The 15652-nt window shown below is 41.1% G+C and overlaps 1 protein-coding gene across 1 annotated transcript; it reads right to left on the bottom strand.

Moving 5' to 3' along the window:
- Nucleotides 1-2604: 2604 nt before the first annotated feature.
- On the bottom strand, nucleotides 2605-13934 carry PCNX4 (pecanex 4). Its single transcript, XM_009953719.2, has 10 exons — nucleotides 13233-13934; nucleotides 11405-11584; nucleotides 10799-11313; nucleotides 9860-9960; nucleotides 9589-9711; nucleotides 8971-9334; nucleotides 6137-6240; nucleotides 4659-5695; nucleotides 3914-4100; nucleotides 2605-3550 (listed from the first exon to the last, which is right to left on the bottom strand). The coding sequence occupies exons 1-10, from the start codon at nucleotides 13919-13921 to the stop codon at nucleotides 3299-3301; spliced, it is 3552 nt and encodes a 1183-aa protein (XP_009952021.1). The 5' UTR covers nucleotides 13922-13934; the 3' UTR covers nucleotides 2605-3298.
- Nucleotides 13935-15652: the final 1718 nt, after the last annotated feature.

The raw sequence follows: 15652 nt of genomic DNA, 5'->3' as shown, positions 1-15652 counted from the left end.
AAGAAAAACTATTACTTATATCATTGAGTGATAATAAAAGGGTAACAACCCCTTTAGAAATTCCTGAAACTTTCCAGCCATAGCAAAGAAGCAGCCAAGAGTGATTTTTTTTTTTAACGTGACCTTTAACAAAGATGGAGACCACTGTCTAGGGGGAGGAAAAAAAAAAAAAACAACCCACAAAATCCCCCAAAAAAGACTAATCCAATGATGAGTGTCTCATTTCGTGCTGTTCCAGAGGAACAGGAGATCCAGATACAGACCCACCATCAGGGACGACGCTATTGCCACCACCAGCATGGAAGGAGTGACAGTAAAGGTGACGGGGACCAGGTGGTGACAGAATGACCTCTTTCAGAGAAGACGCTGATGTTCAAGGAAAATGCCGAAAGCAAAACCTTTCCAAAAAAAGGACAAAGCACTTGCCCTTTGAAAACTTCACATCCCTAGTGCTTCGTTCTGTTAAACTGATTCCTGTTGCTTTATGGTACATGAATGGGACAGAGGCAGTCTCCAGGGCATAATGGTTTTGGTAAAGCTCAAAAAAGAGGGTAAAAAAAATCCTCTAGTAAGGATTTTAAAACTCTTTCAAACTGATCTTGTTAAATAAAGGTTCTCCAAAGCCACAATGAAGGTGCCTTACGCTTACCTTTGTGCGATGAACACGGCAACCTGTAAAGCAAGTAGGTGTCGATACGGACCGAGTGAAGCCGATGCAGCCACCTGGGTAGGAAACACAGCGCAGCTCTCAGCGGTCACCCGGGAAGATGGCGGGGTGGCCCGTCACGAACTCGGTCCCAGCTACCCAGCCCAGTGCTAGGCCTCCGTCGGTGATCCGAACAGCAGCGTGGGTTACGTGCTTCCGAGAGCTGCGGACAAGACCAGGCCTGAAGGTGCTCTGAATTCCTGATAAATTAGAGAAATGCTCCTGCACAAACAGAACACGGTCCAAGAGCACACAGACAAAACACGCTTAACGGGCACTCAGCTGCACCAATCTGTGATACAGAACAAGAGGCTGTAATTCGCGTTTCTGCCAAAAAAGGCACCTGAAGAGGGTTACAGAAAATCGTCACGTGAATTGGGGTCACGCTGTTGCAAAACATACTGGACTGGGCGAACTGGCTCAGTATATGAAGGAATAAGGGGCTGTAGGACGTGCTGCCCGTGACAGCAGGGGGCAGGGTGTTACGGCGCTGACAGGAATTCTGCACATCGCTAATTCTGCTCCTCCATCTGGTACCAATTGGGGTCTCTGCTGGAGCACAGGGCCAGTTACCAGCAACGCTCTTCCAGAAGGCTGGGTACCAGGTGGAGAGAACCAGAGGAAAGCAAGAGAGAAAGATCACTGCTCTCTTCAGTTTTTTCTCAACTAGTTTATTGCATTTACAGAAGACAAAGAATGAGGGCAGAAATTACAGCCATCTTCAAAGAAAAGACTGCTGGGAAAAAAAAACAAAAAAAGTAATTACGTTTTCTGTGACCATACAGAAGACCAGTAGTAAGAGGCTTACATGAGGCAGGGAGGTTTAAATATTTAGTAGAAAACTCCAACTTTCCAACCGCTGCAAGAACAGCAAAGAACTGGAGCGAACGACTTGACAAGTTCATGATACTCCTGGTATTGAAAGTTTTAAAATTAGATTTAACACTTGCCAGGAGTGGTTCCTTTTGAGAGGGAGCTGAAACAGGTGCTCTCTAGAAGGCCTAGTCCGTGACTGGGGGTTGGACTAGATGACCGTTAAAGGTCTCTTCCCACCCAAACTGTTCTGTGATTCTGTACTTCCACGCACACAGCAAGGTGATCTTGGGTTATCACCTCTCTGTTATTCATGCTCCCGCACACCAAGCGATCACCTTCCAAGAGCTGCTTCCACTCACGTTCTGCGTGAGCTTCATCCTGTATCTCAGTGTTACACCGCAGAGTTTGACAGGCTTTTCCTCACCACAACCCAGTTTGCAGATTTCTCTAAGATAATTTGTGGTCACGGACCAAAAGAAACAGTTAATAGCCAAGTACACAGTCCCGCGACAGATTTTATCTGATACAAAAAGGCCTTAAAAGGTGAGGAGTAAAAGTAATAAACACGCTCCAAATAACACAAGGCTGGGTGTTCTAAACCAGTACTAAAGCCTTTACGGAGCAGGTCCGATTTAAATCGATTCTGCAGGTTAAAGACAGACAATGACCTACACCCTGCTCAGCGTACGCCAGCAGCACCTACTGACCGACAGGGAGAACGCACTGACGGGCTAATGACTGGTGGTAACCAACAGGATGAACACGCTGCTGGAGAGGTGACCCAGGCCTGCTTTCAGGGAGACCTGGGATATTACCAACCAATTGCCAAACGCTGTTCTAACCTGGTAAGGTTAAAAAAAAGAAATTACTTTTGGCACAGACAGCTGGATTTCTGCTCTGCCCCCCCGCATCATCAAGCTCTCACTGTATCTGTGGAAGACTGGATAGTGATGTGGAAACAACATATATATATATATATATATATATATATATATATATATAAAATATGAATATTGGAAGGAGAAGATGAAATTAATCCATTTGGACTTAAATTCCTTCTCTCCCCTAATTACACGTTTACTTCTTTCATCAGTAGGTCACACAGGTTGTTAGTGTGTCAGAATCACACTGTTTTACCTAAGTTCTCTTTAAACTCCAAAGCAAGTACTTTGGTAAAAAATCGTCCCTTAAGACTTTGTTAAAGCCCAGCCGATAACTTACTACAACGAAGGAAGATCCGCGCAAGTCGCGTGTTATAACAAATGCTAAAACTGAACTCGGTCCAATACAAAATGGCCAGAATAAAAAACAAAATTTCATATAAATAGCCCTATGTACACTTTGGTTACCGACTCTGCGGTTGACGGTACTAGAATGAGCTGTAACTGTCAGTGCAAGTCACCTGTCCAAGAAAAAAAAAAAAAAATTAAAAATAAATCAGAATGCACCAAAAGTAGTGAATGATCAGAATTATGCTGCTCTTCTCGAAACTGGAGAAGAGAATTTCAGCATCTCCTGGCTCGTCAGCCACACAGGCAATGGTGTCTCACACGGTCCAGCAGCAAGGAAACGGTTCAGAACTTCCTGCCTGCTGAAGGCTCTGGCGAGCACCATTTCTGCGCTAGTTACGTACGCTGGCTTGGCACTGCCACCCAACGCCACTTGAGAGTAAAATCTTATGTGTCCCGTATAAATGAACAATTGATTCCCAACATGCAGATGGAAAATACACAATAATAATAATAATAATTAAAAAAAAGAAGTGCTACCGACATTCTAGAACAGAGGCAGATGCAGAAGCTCGGATGAATAGACGGGGTAGCCCAGAGGCGGGTCCGCAGCTTGCACAGTGAGGTTGCGCAGAAGCACCGGGTGTGCCTGGATGCTGTAGCGTTCTTCATCATCATTTGTAGCGTACAGCAGCTCCCAGGACAGATTTGCCCACTGACCTCGGACAGCTTCGTCATTAAGTTTTCCCACTTGGACTAACAACTCCTGAAGGGTGAGGACTCGCCCAGTGTAAATGCCCTTTGGGAACAGACAGATCAAAACGGTCAGAACATTCTGCAAGGTGACACACAAGCGTTTTGGTGACAAAGCACTAAATGAAGCTTTGGGGCTACATCCTATGAATATCGTCCCTTTAAAAATGGCAAAGCGTATAAACCAGTGTCCTCGGTTCAATCCTTCCGTCTAGGAAGGGAACCGGGAAATACTGCTGCGGCTGGAGAACAACGTGGTGCCATTTTCAACAGCAGTGATGTCAGCTCCTCTCCAGTACAAACAGAAGCCTTTGTGTTTTGGAACACAATTAAAAAGGAAAAAAAAAAAAAAAGCGGTGGAAAAAACCCCCAAACTTTGACCTTGCTTACTAGTAATTTTATTTCTTACCATGTTCGGGTCATGGCCCAGTGAAAAAAGGTATGGCTTCTCCTGAAGAACTGCTTGCTGCCACTCAAGATCCGATACCAGTCCAATGTACCAATCGTTTTCGTATTCTTCCAGATAGTTAACCAGCTCTCTGAAGTTCTCCACGGGACCCAGGCTTGCCTTGTCAACCATAAGTTTAAAAGTGTATCTGAAAGGTACAGAAAGCCACACCGTAAGTAGCGCAGCAGAAGACGGCAGGAGGAAGGGCTCTTCAGGCTGCTGAGGGCAGAGAGGCGCCATCAAATGTTATCAAGCTCTCCCAACTTCGTGAGTTACTGCTTGTCAGCTGAGCCACGGGGAAGTCAGTCTGGGTATGCTTTTAGCTCACCCAGATGTAAAACACATTAGCTTAAACATCCTTCGTTCACCTCAAACGCCGTGCCCGCTGCCTGATAATGGAAAGCGCCACACATCTAACTCCATCACAATTCTCTTAGGCTATGGGGACAATGAACATGGGTTGGTTTCTCCCCACTGGACACAGTGCATTTCCAGCGCTGGAGGCAGCTGCCGTGGGGAAGGGAAGAAGGAAGGAATCTCCCTACCACAGTCTTCAGCGCCGGCAATCGTTATGTAGGAAGAAGCTACAAATATATTTATAGGACAGAGTGTTAACGTGAACTACTCTTGGTGAAGTGGTACTTCCTTTCAAAGCACAGTGCTCTCTATGTAACTTTTATAATCTGAGGGAATGTTTTGCTTTTACCTGAATGCTTTTAATGCCAGTTGGAACAGCTCTGGTTTGCCAGTTAGCCAGTCCAAACCAACAGACCATGGAATACCACCGGTGTATGCTCTGAACACATGGCTCGGGGCAGGCACGGTGTTATCCAGTCCAAACAGACCAAAACAGCACGACAATACTCCATGGACGTACAAGTCTTTCAAAGCTTTATCCTTCATAAGGTCTTCAAGTAAATTGGAAGGCTTTTCTTTCAGATGAAAAAAGTCCAGTTGACTCAAAATGAAGTGGTACCATTCCTCCGGAAACCTCTGCCTCATTTCATTGACTTTGGAAGAAGGCACCGGGGCTGTTCGCCATTCTTCAGGGATGCTCAACAGCTCTGAGTAAGAGCAACTAAATTCAACCTGAGGTAGAACTTGTTCCTGTTTCCCTTTGTCTACAGCAGGAAGCCCAAGCACAACAGCCCTGTATAATTTATCTTCTGGTGACATTTCTTGTGGGACGTCTCGGCTCTGTGTTTCTACAAATCCCGGAATAGACAGGTGTACTTTTGGTGTCATTCCCAACTGCCCAGGTTCTTTTCTGTCTTTCAATCTGCCACTGGGTTCAAGACCAAAAATGTCACTATCATCAGTCCAGTCCTCAATTGTATCAACACTAAAGCTATCTTCTTCCCTCGGAGGCCTGGACCTTCCTACTGCACCGCTATGCCCATCTTCTGGAAACGATCCTTTTTCGTTTTTGTTGGCATTGCCTGGGCTTTCCCACGTTTTTGACTTTTTGTAACAATACTGGACAAGCATCCATACAAGCACTTTAATGAAATCATCTTTCAGATGCTTTAAATTCTCATGAGAGTCAATTATTCCTGATAACACGTTTCTGGCATCAGAATACAGCCGCACAGGTAGCACAGTACAAGGAGTCAAAACATGTCCAAAATGGTGATTAGGAGAGAGAATCTTTGTGTGCTCCTGATGTTCGAAGGCCATTTCAAAAATTTCATCAACTTTGTGAGCTTCAGCAGCATGACAGGATGTTTCCTGCAATTCTAGCCCCTAAAGAATAAATGAAAACAATTTGGGTTTAGTCTTCACCAGTACAGATCCTTAAATGCCAGCAAGCTGTTTTCTTGCAACAAAGTTTTTCTGAACGAATAAAGACAGGTTCCATTGTCAGTATTTCCACAACTGAACCTACAAATCTAACTAGAGGTAACAGCAATAGCAAAGCACTCGCTACCGTATTAGACACAGAGCAGTGTCTTAAATCTTTGCCTCACACAGATCCTATTAGCCAGCTTCTTGAAGGTCACAAGCTAGATGATAAAAAATTTCACATCTGCTCGGCTCGTCAGTTGCAAGACTAGTTAATACAGCAACAACACTCATCTTAAAAAACTGACATCAGGTAAAATAGTTACATTGCTGAAATGTTACACAGCAAAATGTCTGTGTGATTTCAAAACATTAGTATGTCAGTTCTCAGTGTGCAGTTACCTTAATGTTAACACCACAGTAAGTGAAGCCTTTTTCTAGCACCAATATCCACATCAGTCTATCCTGAAAGCGGCACAAGTAATGTGATCCAGGTAGAGAGAGACCTAGACAAGGGGAGAAAAACCAAAACAAACCATAACCTGTGGTATTGCTGTGGTATTATATTGATTAAAACCTTTTCTACATGCCAGCTGAGGAATTCAACTGCAAACACACGGTATTTCTGCGTCAATATCAAAATCAGTGAAAACTGGCTAACTAGTAACCCTAGAATCCTAACAGAACTAGCTGCAAAGGTAGGTCTTGAAACTGTAGTGCCATCTTGGAAAAAGCTGTGGAAAACTGGGAAACCCTCACACAACTGCAGGCCTACAGGAGTCACACTGGACCAGGGTCAAGCAACCCCACCCTCAATTCCTTCTGTATAGATGACCTTCATGATTAAGGATTGTCTTTGGCTGCACTTCCAACTGCACAGTCCCCACGGATGTCACCTGGAGATCTAAAATCCTCGTGACTGCCGAATACATTAAAGAATCCTCATCTAGCACGTAAGTGCCTTAAAGGCCCTATTTGCTGTGGAGTACTACTCGTTATGGGAGAAACAAAACTGTAACTCAACAGGATTTGTCACCTACACCACCAGTTCCTGAACTGACTTGTCTGTATTCCAGAATGATTAGAAAATATCCCTTAGGATGCGAAATCCAGAGTGCAAATGGCTCTGCTCAAGTGCCAGCTTACCAATGACCTGACATCACACCCATTTCACAGATATGTAAGTAGAGGCAGAGCAAGAGCACCTGCTTGCAGGGACAGTGGTAATCCCCTCGGCACCTGCTCATCTTCAGAGACTTGTGGATCGGTACCACACACGTGGAACATGAGCAGTAGATGCACCAAAAATCATCTGTAGTCTGTCTGAAATACTCCTGTGTGTCTGTGTGGGGAATAAATCTGATCCCACTGTATCGAGTTTGACATTGCCAAAAATACAGCCACACAAAATAATTCAAAAAGCAAGTCCTGAACAACTTCAGCTCACACGTCAGAGTAATACGTAGCCAACCCCCCCCCAATCTGTCTCTCACTGTAAAAATTAGATGACGCACGTCCCAACAAAAAATGGCACTTTTTCTCTCTTCTACCTATTTCAACAAAAAGTGCAATGCCAAACTTCCTAGCAACTGGCAATTACCCTGTATTTAAGTTCCAGCCTACTGTCAGCTTCCCCAATACAATGCTGCTGTTCTTAAGCGTGACATTCTCTGCCAGTTTATGACCTGCTTATGCTGTCACTCACATCCAAGTGACCACTCACCTGCACAAAGAATTTCAGTTTTAGACTGTTGTAAGATGAAATCAGTGAAACCAACCATTAAGGTGTAGTTAAAATTTAAGTAACCTTTTCTATCCCACTGAGCTAATGAAGTGCATTTTCTTGCTAACATTTTGCAAAGATTTTAATTCTTTTCTTGCTAGCTGTTAAAGCTACTAAAACTCCTTAACACAGAAAAAAGTATGGTTTTAAATTAAAATAGAGACACACAAAGTGGTACTTCTTCATTTTGAACTCATCCGAGAACACCACACGTTTCCTTGCTTGAAGACATTAATTCACAGATTTTCCCATTAAAGAGGAGACTTTTTTCCCCTCAAGACCAGTGTAATAAATTATTTAATTTGAGGCATACACGCCACCACAGTCATGATGGCAATGGGGAGATACATGTATATATATAAAAATATCTATGTAATACACATAGACATAAAATAGATATAACAGATAAATACATAATATAAATAGATCTATAAAACATACATAGCCTGATGCAGTAGACAAGCTGAAGTGTCTCTCTTCTTTAGAGGAAAAAAGCTTCCCAGTTTTATTTTTCCAATCCCTCTCTCCACACCAGGACTAAAAGTGCAGCAAGCATTTCCTAGCAAAGCACTGCACAGAGACTTCAGAAAAGTGTGATGTTAACTTCCACTGCCTTTAAATATTACCCCATTTTTTCTAGTCACAAGCTTTTTTCTAAAAGGCTTATGCAAATATTTGCCTCCTGTCCAAGCACAATGATCTTCTGGTTATTCAGGTTACATGAAGACTTTCTCAAGAAAAGCAGCTTGCAGTTTTAACAGTTATTCTGTCTCCAGCTGGGAAGAAGACTCGTCATTTCTCCACTTCCATTTATATAATTCTACGCAATACCCATCATGAGGTTTTCCACAGGTTTTAGGACCACAAGTGCCGTTACTATGCTACCCTGACTGCCTGCACAAGGCGTGACATTAAGTCTTACCAACTGGTTCTGTTCTCAACTGTTTACTGATAGTTAGGCTACATCATGTGTTTTACAAACATCCATATTCACCACAGCTAATCAACACAGTCAAATTAGCAAAGTCACCTTCTGGATCCCGAGTAAGCGCACTGATGCGGAGACACACATACACAACCACAAAGAGCAGTTCGACACCTCCTTCTCCCCACTGTCAAAAGAACTCCTCAATTTATTGCCTCCAAGAAGGTGAGGTGAATGCACACCATCCTTTTTTGTTCAGTATAAAAGGACTGATACTGTTTCATCACCGTTTAGTTTCTCCTTATTTTAAAAGTAACAAACCAGAATTATTTTCTTACAAGAATGTAACAAGTACAGATGTAGAAGGATAAAACTAGGCACTTTTTCCTCAACTGAACGACCTCTGAGTATCAGATTTAACCTACGCTGTGAAATGTGGTTTAAATCAGATGCTACGATTCTCCTGTTCCCCCCAACAAAACCATGTTTCCTAAAATATTTAGCTACATTCCTGCACAGCACACCTACCGAGGCTACCGGCTGCTAGTGCAGACTGCAGAGCAACAGCCAGACTGGGAACCATCTGCTGGTAGTACACGGTGTCGGAGCAAACACACGCCGCAGCGCCCACAGGTCCTGGCCAGCTTCGGATAGGCCTGGGAAACCCAATCAAAAACACGGGCAGCGTGAAGAGCGGCAGCAAGGGGGAAGAAAGGAGGGCAGAGATGGTGATGAAGGTCAGCAGGATCGGGAAGAACACGACATTGAGAGTGATTAAGGTGGCGGTAGATTTCCGACGTTGTTTTTTCTCCGTCCACGATGTCAAAAGAATAGCGATGGCAAACTGTAACTTTGAGGCAAACTGAAGCAGCCGATCCCGTAGGATACCAACCTGCAAGACAGATAGGACAAGCACGTTTATTTGTGCCCTGTACCACGTCATACTCAGCACTGCCAAAGCTGCCTTCCCTCCAATAACTTTAAGAAAACGAAGTGTGATTAGCACTGACTGGTGTGAGAGTGTGTATCTCAGCACACAGTTTTTTAGCTTCTGTTTACCAGGTTCTGGGCTCCGTAATTCTCTAACAGGAGAGGGCAACAAAAAGACTTTAAATGACAACTGTCTGCTTATATCACAATGATTACCAGCAAGAGTCTGATTCCTGTATCAAGGCTCCTGTTCCACCAGAGGTCTGGATTAAACACCAACATTTGTGCTATTGACACGAGCACTATGTCCAGGAGGGCATTTTCTGTATTCTGCCAGACCTAAAATAGAGATATGTTAGACACACATTTTAAAATGTATTTATCCATCTCTGCTTTCATGACCTGGAATATTTCTTCCAAGTCTCCTTAATACTTAAAACATGCAGAAGAGAATTTCTTAGGCTATCGTATTTAAAATTCAAATTACCATCCTAAATATTCTTGTGAATCCAATGCAAACAGACACAGAATGAAGGTTTTGTAGCGAACGGTCTAGTGACAGGAATGCTATCATAGCAAACGGAGACACTGTAATTGAAATAAAAGAATCATTGATTTCCTTTCAAAAACACAATTAACATCTACAGAGGTAAGCAGTCTTATTGCAGAATGGAAATCTTGGCATAAAAAGAGAACTCTTCCCGTCAATAGTGCAAACTCCTCTTTGTATTACGCTTCCAGGATATCAAACAGCGCATTTGCACCAATGGCCTAAGATGGCAAACATTTATGTTGACGCTTAGTTGTTACTTGCCATTACTTTTCTGTTGTTTGTTGGTGTCCCCAAGAGAATGGGAAGACTCAAATAAGTAAAAATAAACATGGGAATAGCGTTCATCAATCCACTTCCCCAAACCGATGATTCTTCATAAAATTAAATAATTTAGCTCAAATTTCAGTTCCCCCAAAGCAGATACATTTGTCCCTAACCTACCAGAAAGGAGACTGTTCCCTTTACTAGCAAGTTGTAAGAACCAAATATTCAGTCAGCATGAAGACTCTCAACTCACTTTTGTTTCCAAGTACCTTTTAAAAAAAATCTACAAGAGACATTTTTTCCAAAAGTGAGTCCTGATGTTATAACTAAAATCCTTTAAAAGGCCTTGCTTTCTGAGCTGGACTTTTAAAAAGCTCAACTTTTTAGGTTTACCCCTAAAAAGGAAATAAATAAAATTAATAATCACTTTCAAATATTCTGAACTGGTGATTTTGACCTCAATGTACAATTTAGCAAAACAACAGGTATTTCCAGCTACTTGGTTTTTCTTAGTTCATTCACAGACTCTGGCACAGACAGTAATGCTAGCGTCGTTTCACTCTTCCTACAAGCATCATCTAACAAACAACAGACAGTGTGTATTCCTACCTAGTGTTAGTAAAATCCTCCTGACAACACCAACTTTCATTAGCCTTCTTTGCTTCTCCATGAACACAGTCACAGTCCTGACATCCTTTGGATAAAAGGGGTTTCGGAAGACTCCAAACAAGTACACTCTCTGAATCTCTCTAAGAATCCACATAATTGTAAGCAATATGATCAGAACGTAACTTGCTATAGCTTGAGGACTGGCTTTGGAAAATGACGAAAAGCCTGCAAATTGATGCAACAGGCTAGCTTCTACGAGAGCAAAGGACAACACGGTCAAATAAAAAATAAATTCCCTCCACCCAAATGGTATTCTAAGACCTCTGTGCATGTTTTTAGATTTGCTGGAGGCTAAATGGCTGATCATGGTGTGTTTGAAGGCAAAACCAATCTCGCTTAGGTTAAGACTCAGTATGAACCCAAATCCAGTCATGAAGAGGATTACACCGAGAGTGTTGGGAATGAAATACGACGCTATTGCTGTTCCAGCAGAAATGAGAAACATTACTAATAACCTGTGAAGGAGAAAATAAAAGAGATTTGCTTGAAAAGAAAAAGGTTATAAACAATATTGATATATTTTACAGCTATATAAATAACATTTACTTTGTGTTACTTGACATAGGCGAACCTCCTAGTCCAAACTCCAACAGTTGTTCCATTCCCCACAGAAAAAGTGCGTCAAGCGGGGGCAGAATTCCCATTGCCCATAAGAATGGCAGAAAAAGAAATATGATGTGCAAAATCTGGTTTGTCTGTTCTAGAATGGGTGTGTTGACAGCAAACCTGGATAAAAAAAGAAATGAATTTGACTTCTCAGAAGGAAAAGGAAACTGATGTGTGGGAAGACTTTCTGGTTAACTACTACAGCAAATCTACAAGTATAAACGTGGCATATTCAATCTACAAAACCTCAACTAGTACCTTGTAAAAGGAAAAATAAGGACATACACTTACGCTTGGGGCAGTAATACACTAATTAGAGCATCAGAACACAGGCTCATTTTTCATTCAAAAGATTTGAAGCCTTCAGATTACACAGATGAGTCAAGTGATGGAAGTATCCTAACTATCTTGAGTGTATTCTCACAACAGCATCAAAACAATACACTGCTGAGATAACACACTGCAGGAAGGAAAGTCCACAGGCTATAAGACCTCAACTGTCTAACAAAAAAAATGCCAAGTATTTTTTCGGAATTACAAAAGTGAAACGTTATGCAAGTCCAAGACCCAAGGCGTAAGCCTTAACTCTGAAAGAACTGGCATGTTGCCTGTACACCTAGCGATAAACTCTCTTTAGGAATATTATTTTCTACATAAAAGTAATAAAATCTTCCTGTAAAAATACAAAGATCAGTATTAGAAATCTGCACGAATTCTAAGTGGTCCACCAGCGAGCTAATTAAGTTAAAGGTGGACTGCTAAGATACTTGGTTTCTCTCTGCTTCTTACTAAACAAGTAAGTAAGCCTCAAAGGAAGTTTGTCAGGAATTTGGAGAATGTCTGAATGTCCTCAGGAAGAATTTGGGGTCCAAGACCACGTGTATAATTCTCCTATCACAATTAAAAAGGCAACTAGGGTAAATCTTTTAACAAAGACATCTCCAAGTGCAAAACTAGTAAAATCGAACATGCTTTTTGTTTTTTTTAAATGCATTTGAAGTACCCCAACCATAAATTATGCACATGTGACAAAGTGATACAAATATCACCCGACAGGGAGAAAGAATGCATAACGTAAATCTAAAAGCATCTTGTTTTAAAAGATTCTACAAATACTTCGGCCGAGACACTCATCTGAAATGTGGAAATATAAAAGTCTCCTGTTTGTAGGCGGACATAGTTCTTTCGTATTACAAAAGCATTTAAAAATCCAAGTTCAAAATCCACATGACAAAGACACAGCAATGTTCACATTTGCTTATCCGCTCATTAAAACCAATTTCGTGGTCCTTTTTTGCCTGTAATTTAAAACCCTCTGCAATCACTTTGCAGAGACTAAACTAGAAAATACTCCAGGACGAAATCTGGATATAAATCCAGTGCTCCTGAAGTCTGCGATGTTTAGATCTACGAGTCCGGGTCTGGAACACTTTTTTTGAATACATCTCCTTTAAAAGGATGTTGATGCAAATGCTCTTGTACAAAAATACTGCAACTGACATGGTAGAAGATAATTTTAGCTGTCCCTTACTTAGAAACTGCTCCTCCTAATTGACGTGGAACGCTATACAAATTTAAGAATAACTTTTTGTGCACAGTGTAGAGCCTCAATTTTTACAGCATACTCTTCCAGCTTCTTTCTTTGGAGTTCCTACAGTTGATTAAAATCTCAAAATAAACTTCCTCAGGAGAATAATTTAATCTTTCTTATAAAAAAATCTATAGAATAACCATTACTTTAATTAGCTAAATACTGTCTTACGTTTACCTGTGTGCAAGATCCACTGCAATAAAGACAAAAATATAGAAAGGTCGCATCAGAGCAGTGATTTCGTAAGTATCCAGTGCTTGGAAAGTGGCTGTTTCGGCAGCTGTATTTATGATTAACGAATACTCTCCTATACATATAGTCACCCATCCAAATACAAAGATCATAACAGTTCCTCCAATGTTGCTATACAGCAAGGTTATTCTGTTTGGCAGCAGATACCAAGTTCCCAACCCACACAATACCCCTGCCAGAAGGGAATGAAACACAGTGTTGATTAGATACTTCTTGCCAGGAATAATAAATTTTACTGTCTCTGAACCTACACAGCTGGAAAATTCAAACTCATCTTCATCTGTTAGGGTATTCTGAATTTGCATTCTTTCTACTGTCACTGTTTTCTGCTTTGCATATAGATTTGTCATCTGAAGAATAAGGGCAGTAACAAACATCAGTCCTCCTGAAAGTGCTGCGGTATAATAGTCTTTCATGACGCCTAATTGGTACAAAAGCGTTCCTACTCCTCCCAAAACCCATGGCGTCAAGAAAAGGATAATCTGATTCACATATATGTAAGGAGGGGCACAATAGCCTAATTTAAACCGGGGACCTCCCAGCACGGTCTGTGGAAAGCGCTTCAAGAAGAACTCCTGTTTGTAATCGTTCAGCAGAGGTACATCTGGACCCATTCTTGTTGCTCAGGAATGCTGGGTGAGTATCATTTTTCCTGTAAGAGAACAGAAAGAAAAAGACAGAAACCTTACTGAATCTGGAACTCTGAACTTAACCAGGGAATTCTTTTGTCCTATTTTCATTTACCAAGTTATACTGGAATTCTGACATGCTAGTGTTAGCAGACATCATCCTAAAGCACCCACAGAATCTGCCAGAATACAACTATCTAAGCAAACACCTAAAATGGAAAAAGACTATCTATTTTCACATAAAGAATACGTTCATGATGCGAAACTTTAGGTAACAAATCAAACATATAATCTATTCCTGGGAGGTGATAAAACCAACACCTTCCGAAAACTGAATGTTTTTTTTCCATCTGGTCTAATTCCAACCACATCTTGCTCCAGCCCTCTAATTCCAATTACTCCTGCGAAGGATCTCCGTATACAAACGGAAGAATCAGTGATTTCAGCGAACAGCCACATCAGTGCAAGGATACAGTCACACTGAGGTCCCTGTAAAGCTCAAAGCCTCATGAAATGAACTACCTGTAAAACCAAAAAAAAATAGAAGCAGCACTAAAAATTGTTTTCCACATCAGCATTTTTACTGTTCTCCCTACACAGCCTAGTTGCACAACAGGATGCCACTGTACTAAGCACTACACAAGACATAAAACAAACGGTTTGCTTTCTGCTTCCTAAAACATACAAAATAAAAACAAACACAATACTTGTGAGTAGCAGAATCGGCACATATTCTTCTGTATGTCAATGGAGAAAGCTGAAAAAGGAAAAGATACCTGTAAATATTTACAATGAAACATCAAATAGAAGTTAGATATGAATACTCATTTAGAGAGGATCAGGCAATGTAGAAATAATGAACAAAGACTGTAATAATGAATGAAGACAGTAATAATGATATTAAAATAGAATTTTATGCTACTAGTCAGGAAAGCAAGAATCCATGCCTGACAGGTAGAAATACTCAAGCTAAGAAATAGGGAGAAAAAATAGCACAAAAATGCAGTGCAAAACCACTTCATTAATAATAATTCTAAAAAAAAAAAAAAAAAAAAAAAAATGTTGGTGTGCATTAGGAGATGTGCAAGTACCGAAATTCTGCCTTTCTTCTATTGGACGTGTATAATCTGATGAATACCTATTAGCCATCATTGCTGATATATTAAAAATTAAACACTCTGCTGCTGTGGAGTTTCTAAACTACTGTGATCCCTTTTTTATACAATACCAAATGCTTTTAGGCACTTCTGAGAACAATTTACTCCTTACATTTAAACAGGTATCAGTCACTTGACTGTAAGCAGATACTGGTCATCACTGGACTTAGAAACAGTGCAAATGAGAGATTAAAGGCCATTCATACACATGATCACGACTGGAAATTTGCATTCGGGGTCCGCTAAGTCATCGCACCACGATGTAAAGCAGGACCCCACAGGCTCTGTAACTACTCTCCAAGTAGGCAGTGGAATTTTTTTTTTTTTTGAAAGTAAAAATTCCAAATTGGAATAGAATATTGAACACGGAATATTGAAAACAGAGGTTTTTTGGTCATGCTATTTCAAGCCATTGAAAGTTTCTTAAGGGAAGGAGAAGGCAGCAGTCAGTCTTAATGGAAAAGTCACATGTTGACAATGGAGAGGGTAATTCCTTGCAGTCAGCTCAGGAATTTGAAAATATAACCGGGACACACCCAAATAAAAACAAATTTCAAAA

This window comes from Leptosomus discolor, chromosome 3 (genome assembly GCF_034619465.1).
Source record: "Leptosomus discolor isolate bLepDis1 chromosome 3, bLepDis1.hap2, whole genome shotgun sequence".
NCBI lineage: Eukaryota > Metazoa > Chordata > Aves > Leptosomiformes > Leptosomidae > Leptosomus > Leptosomus discolor.
This window is presented reverse-complemented; position numbering and strand designations above follow the sequence as displayed.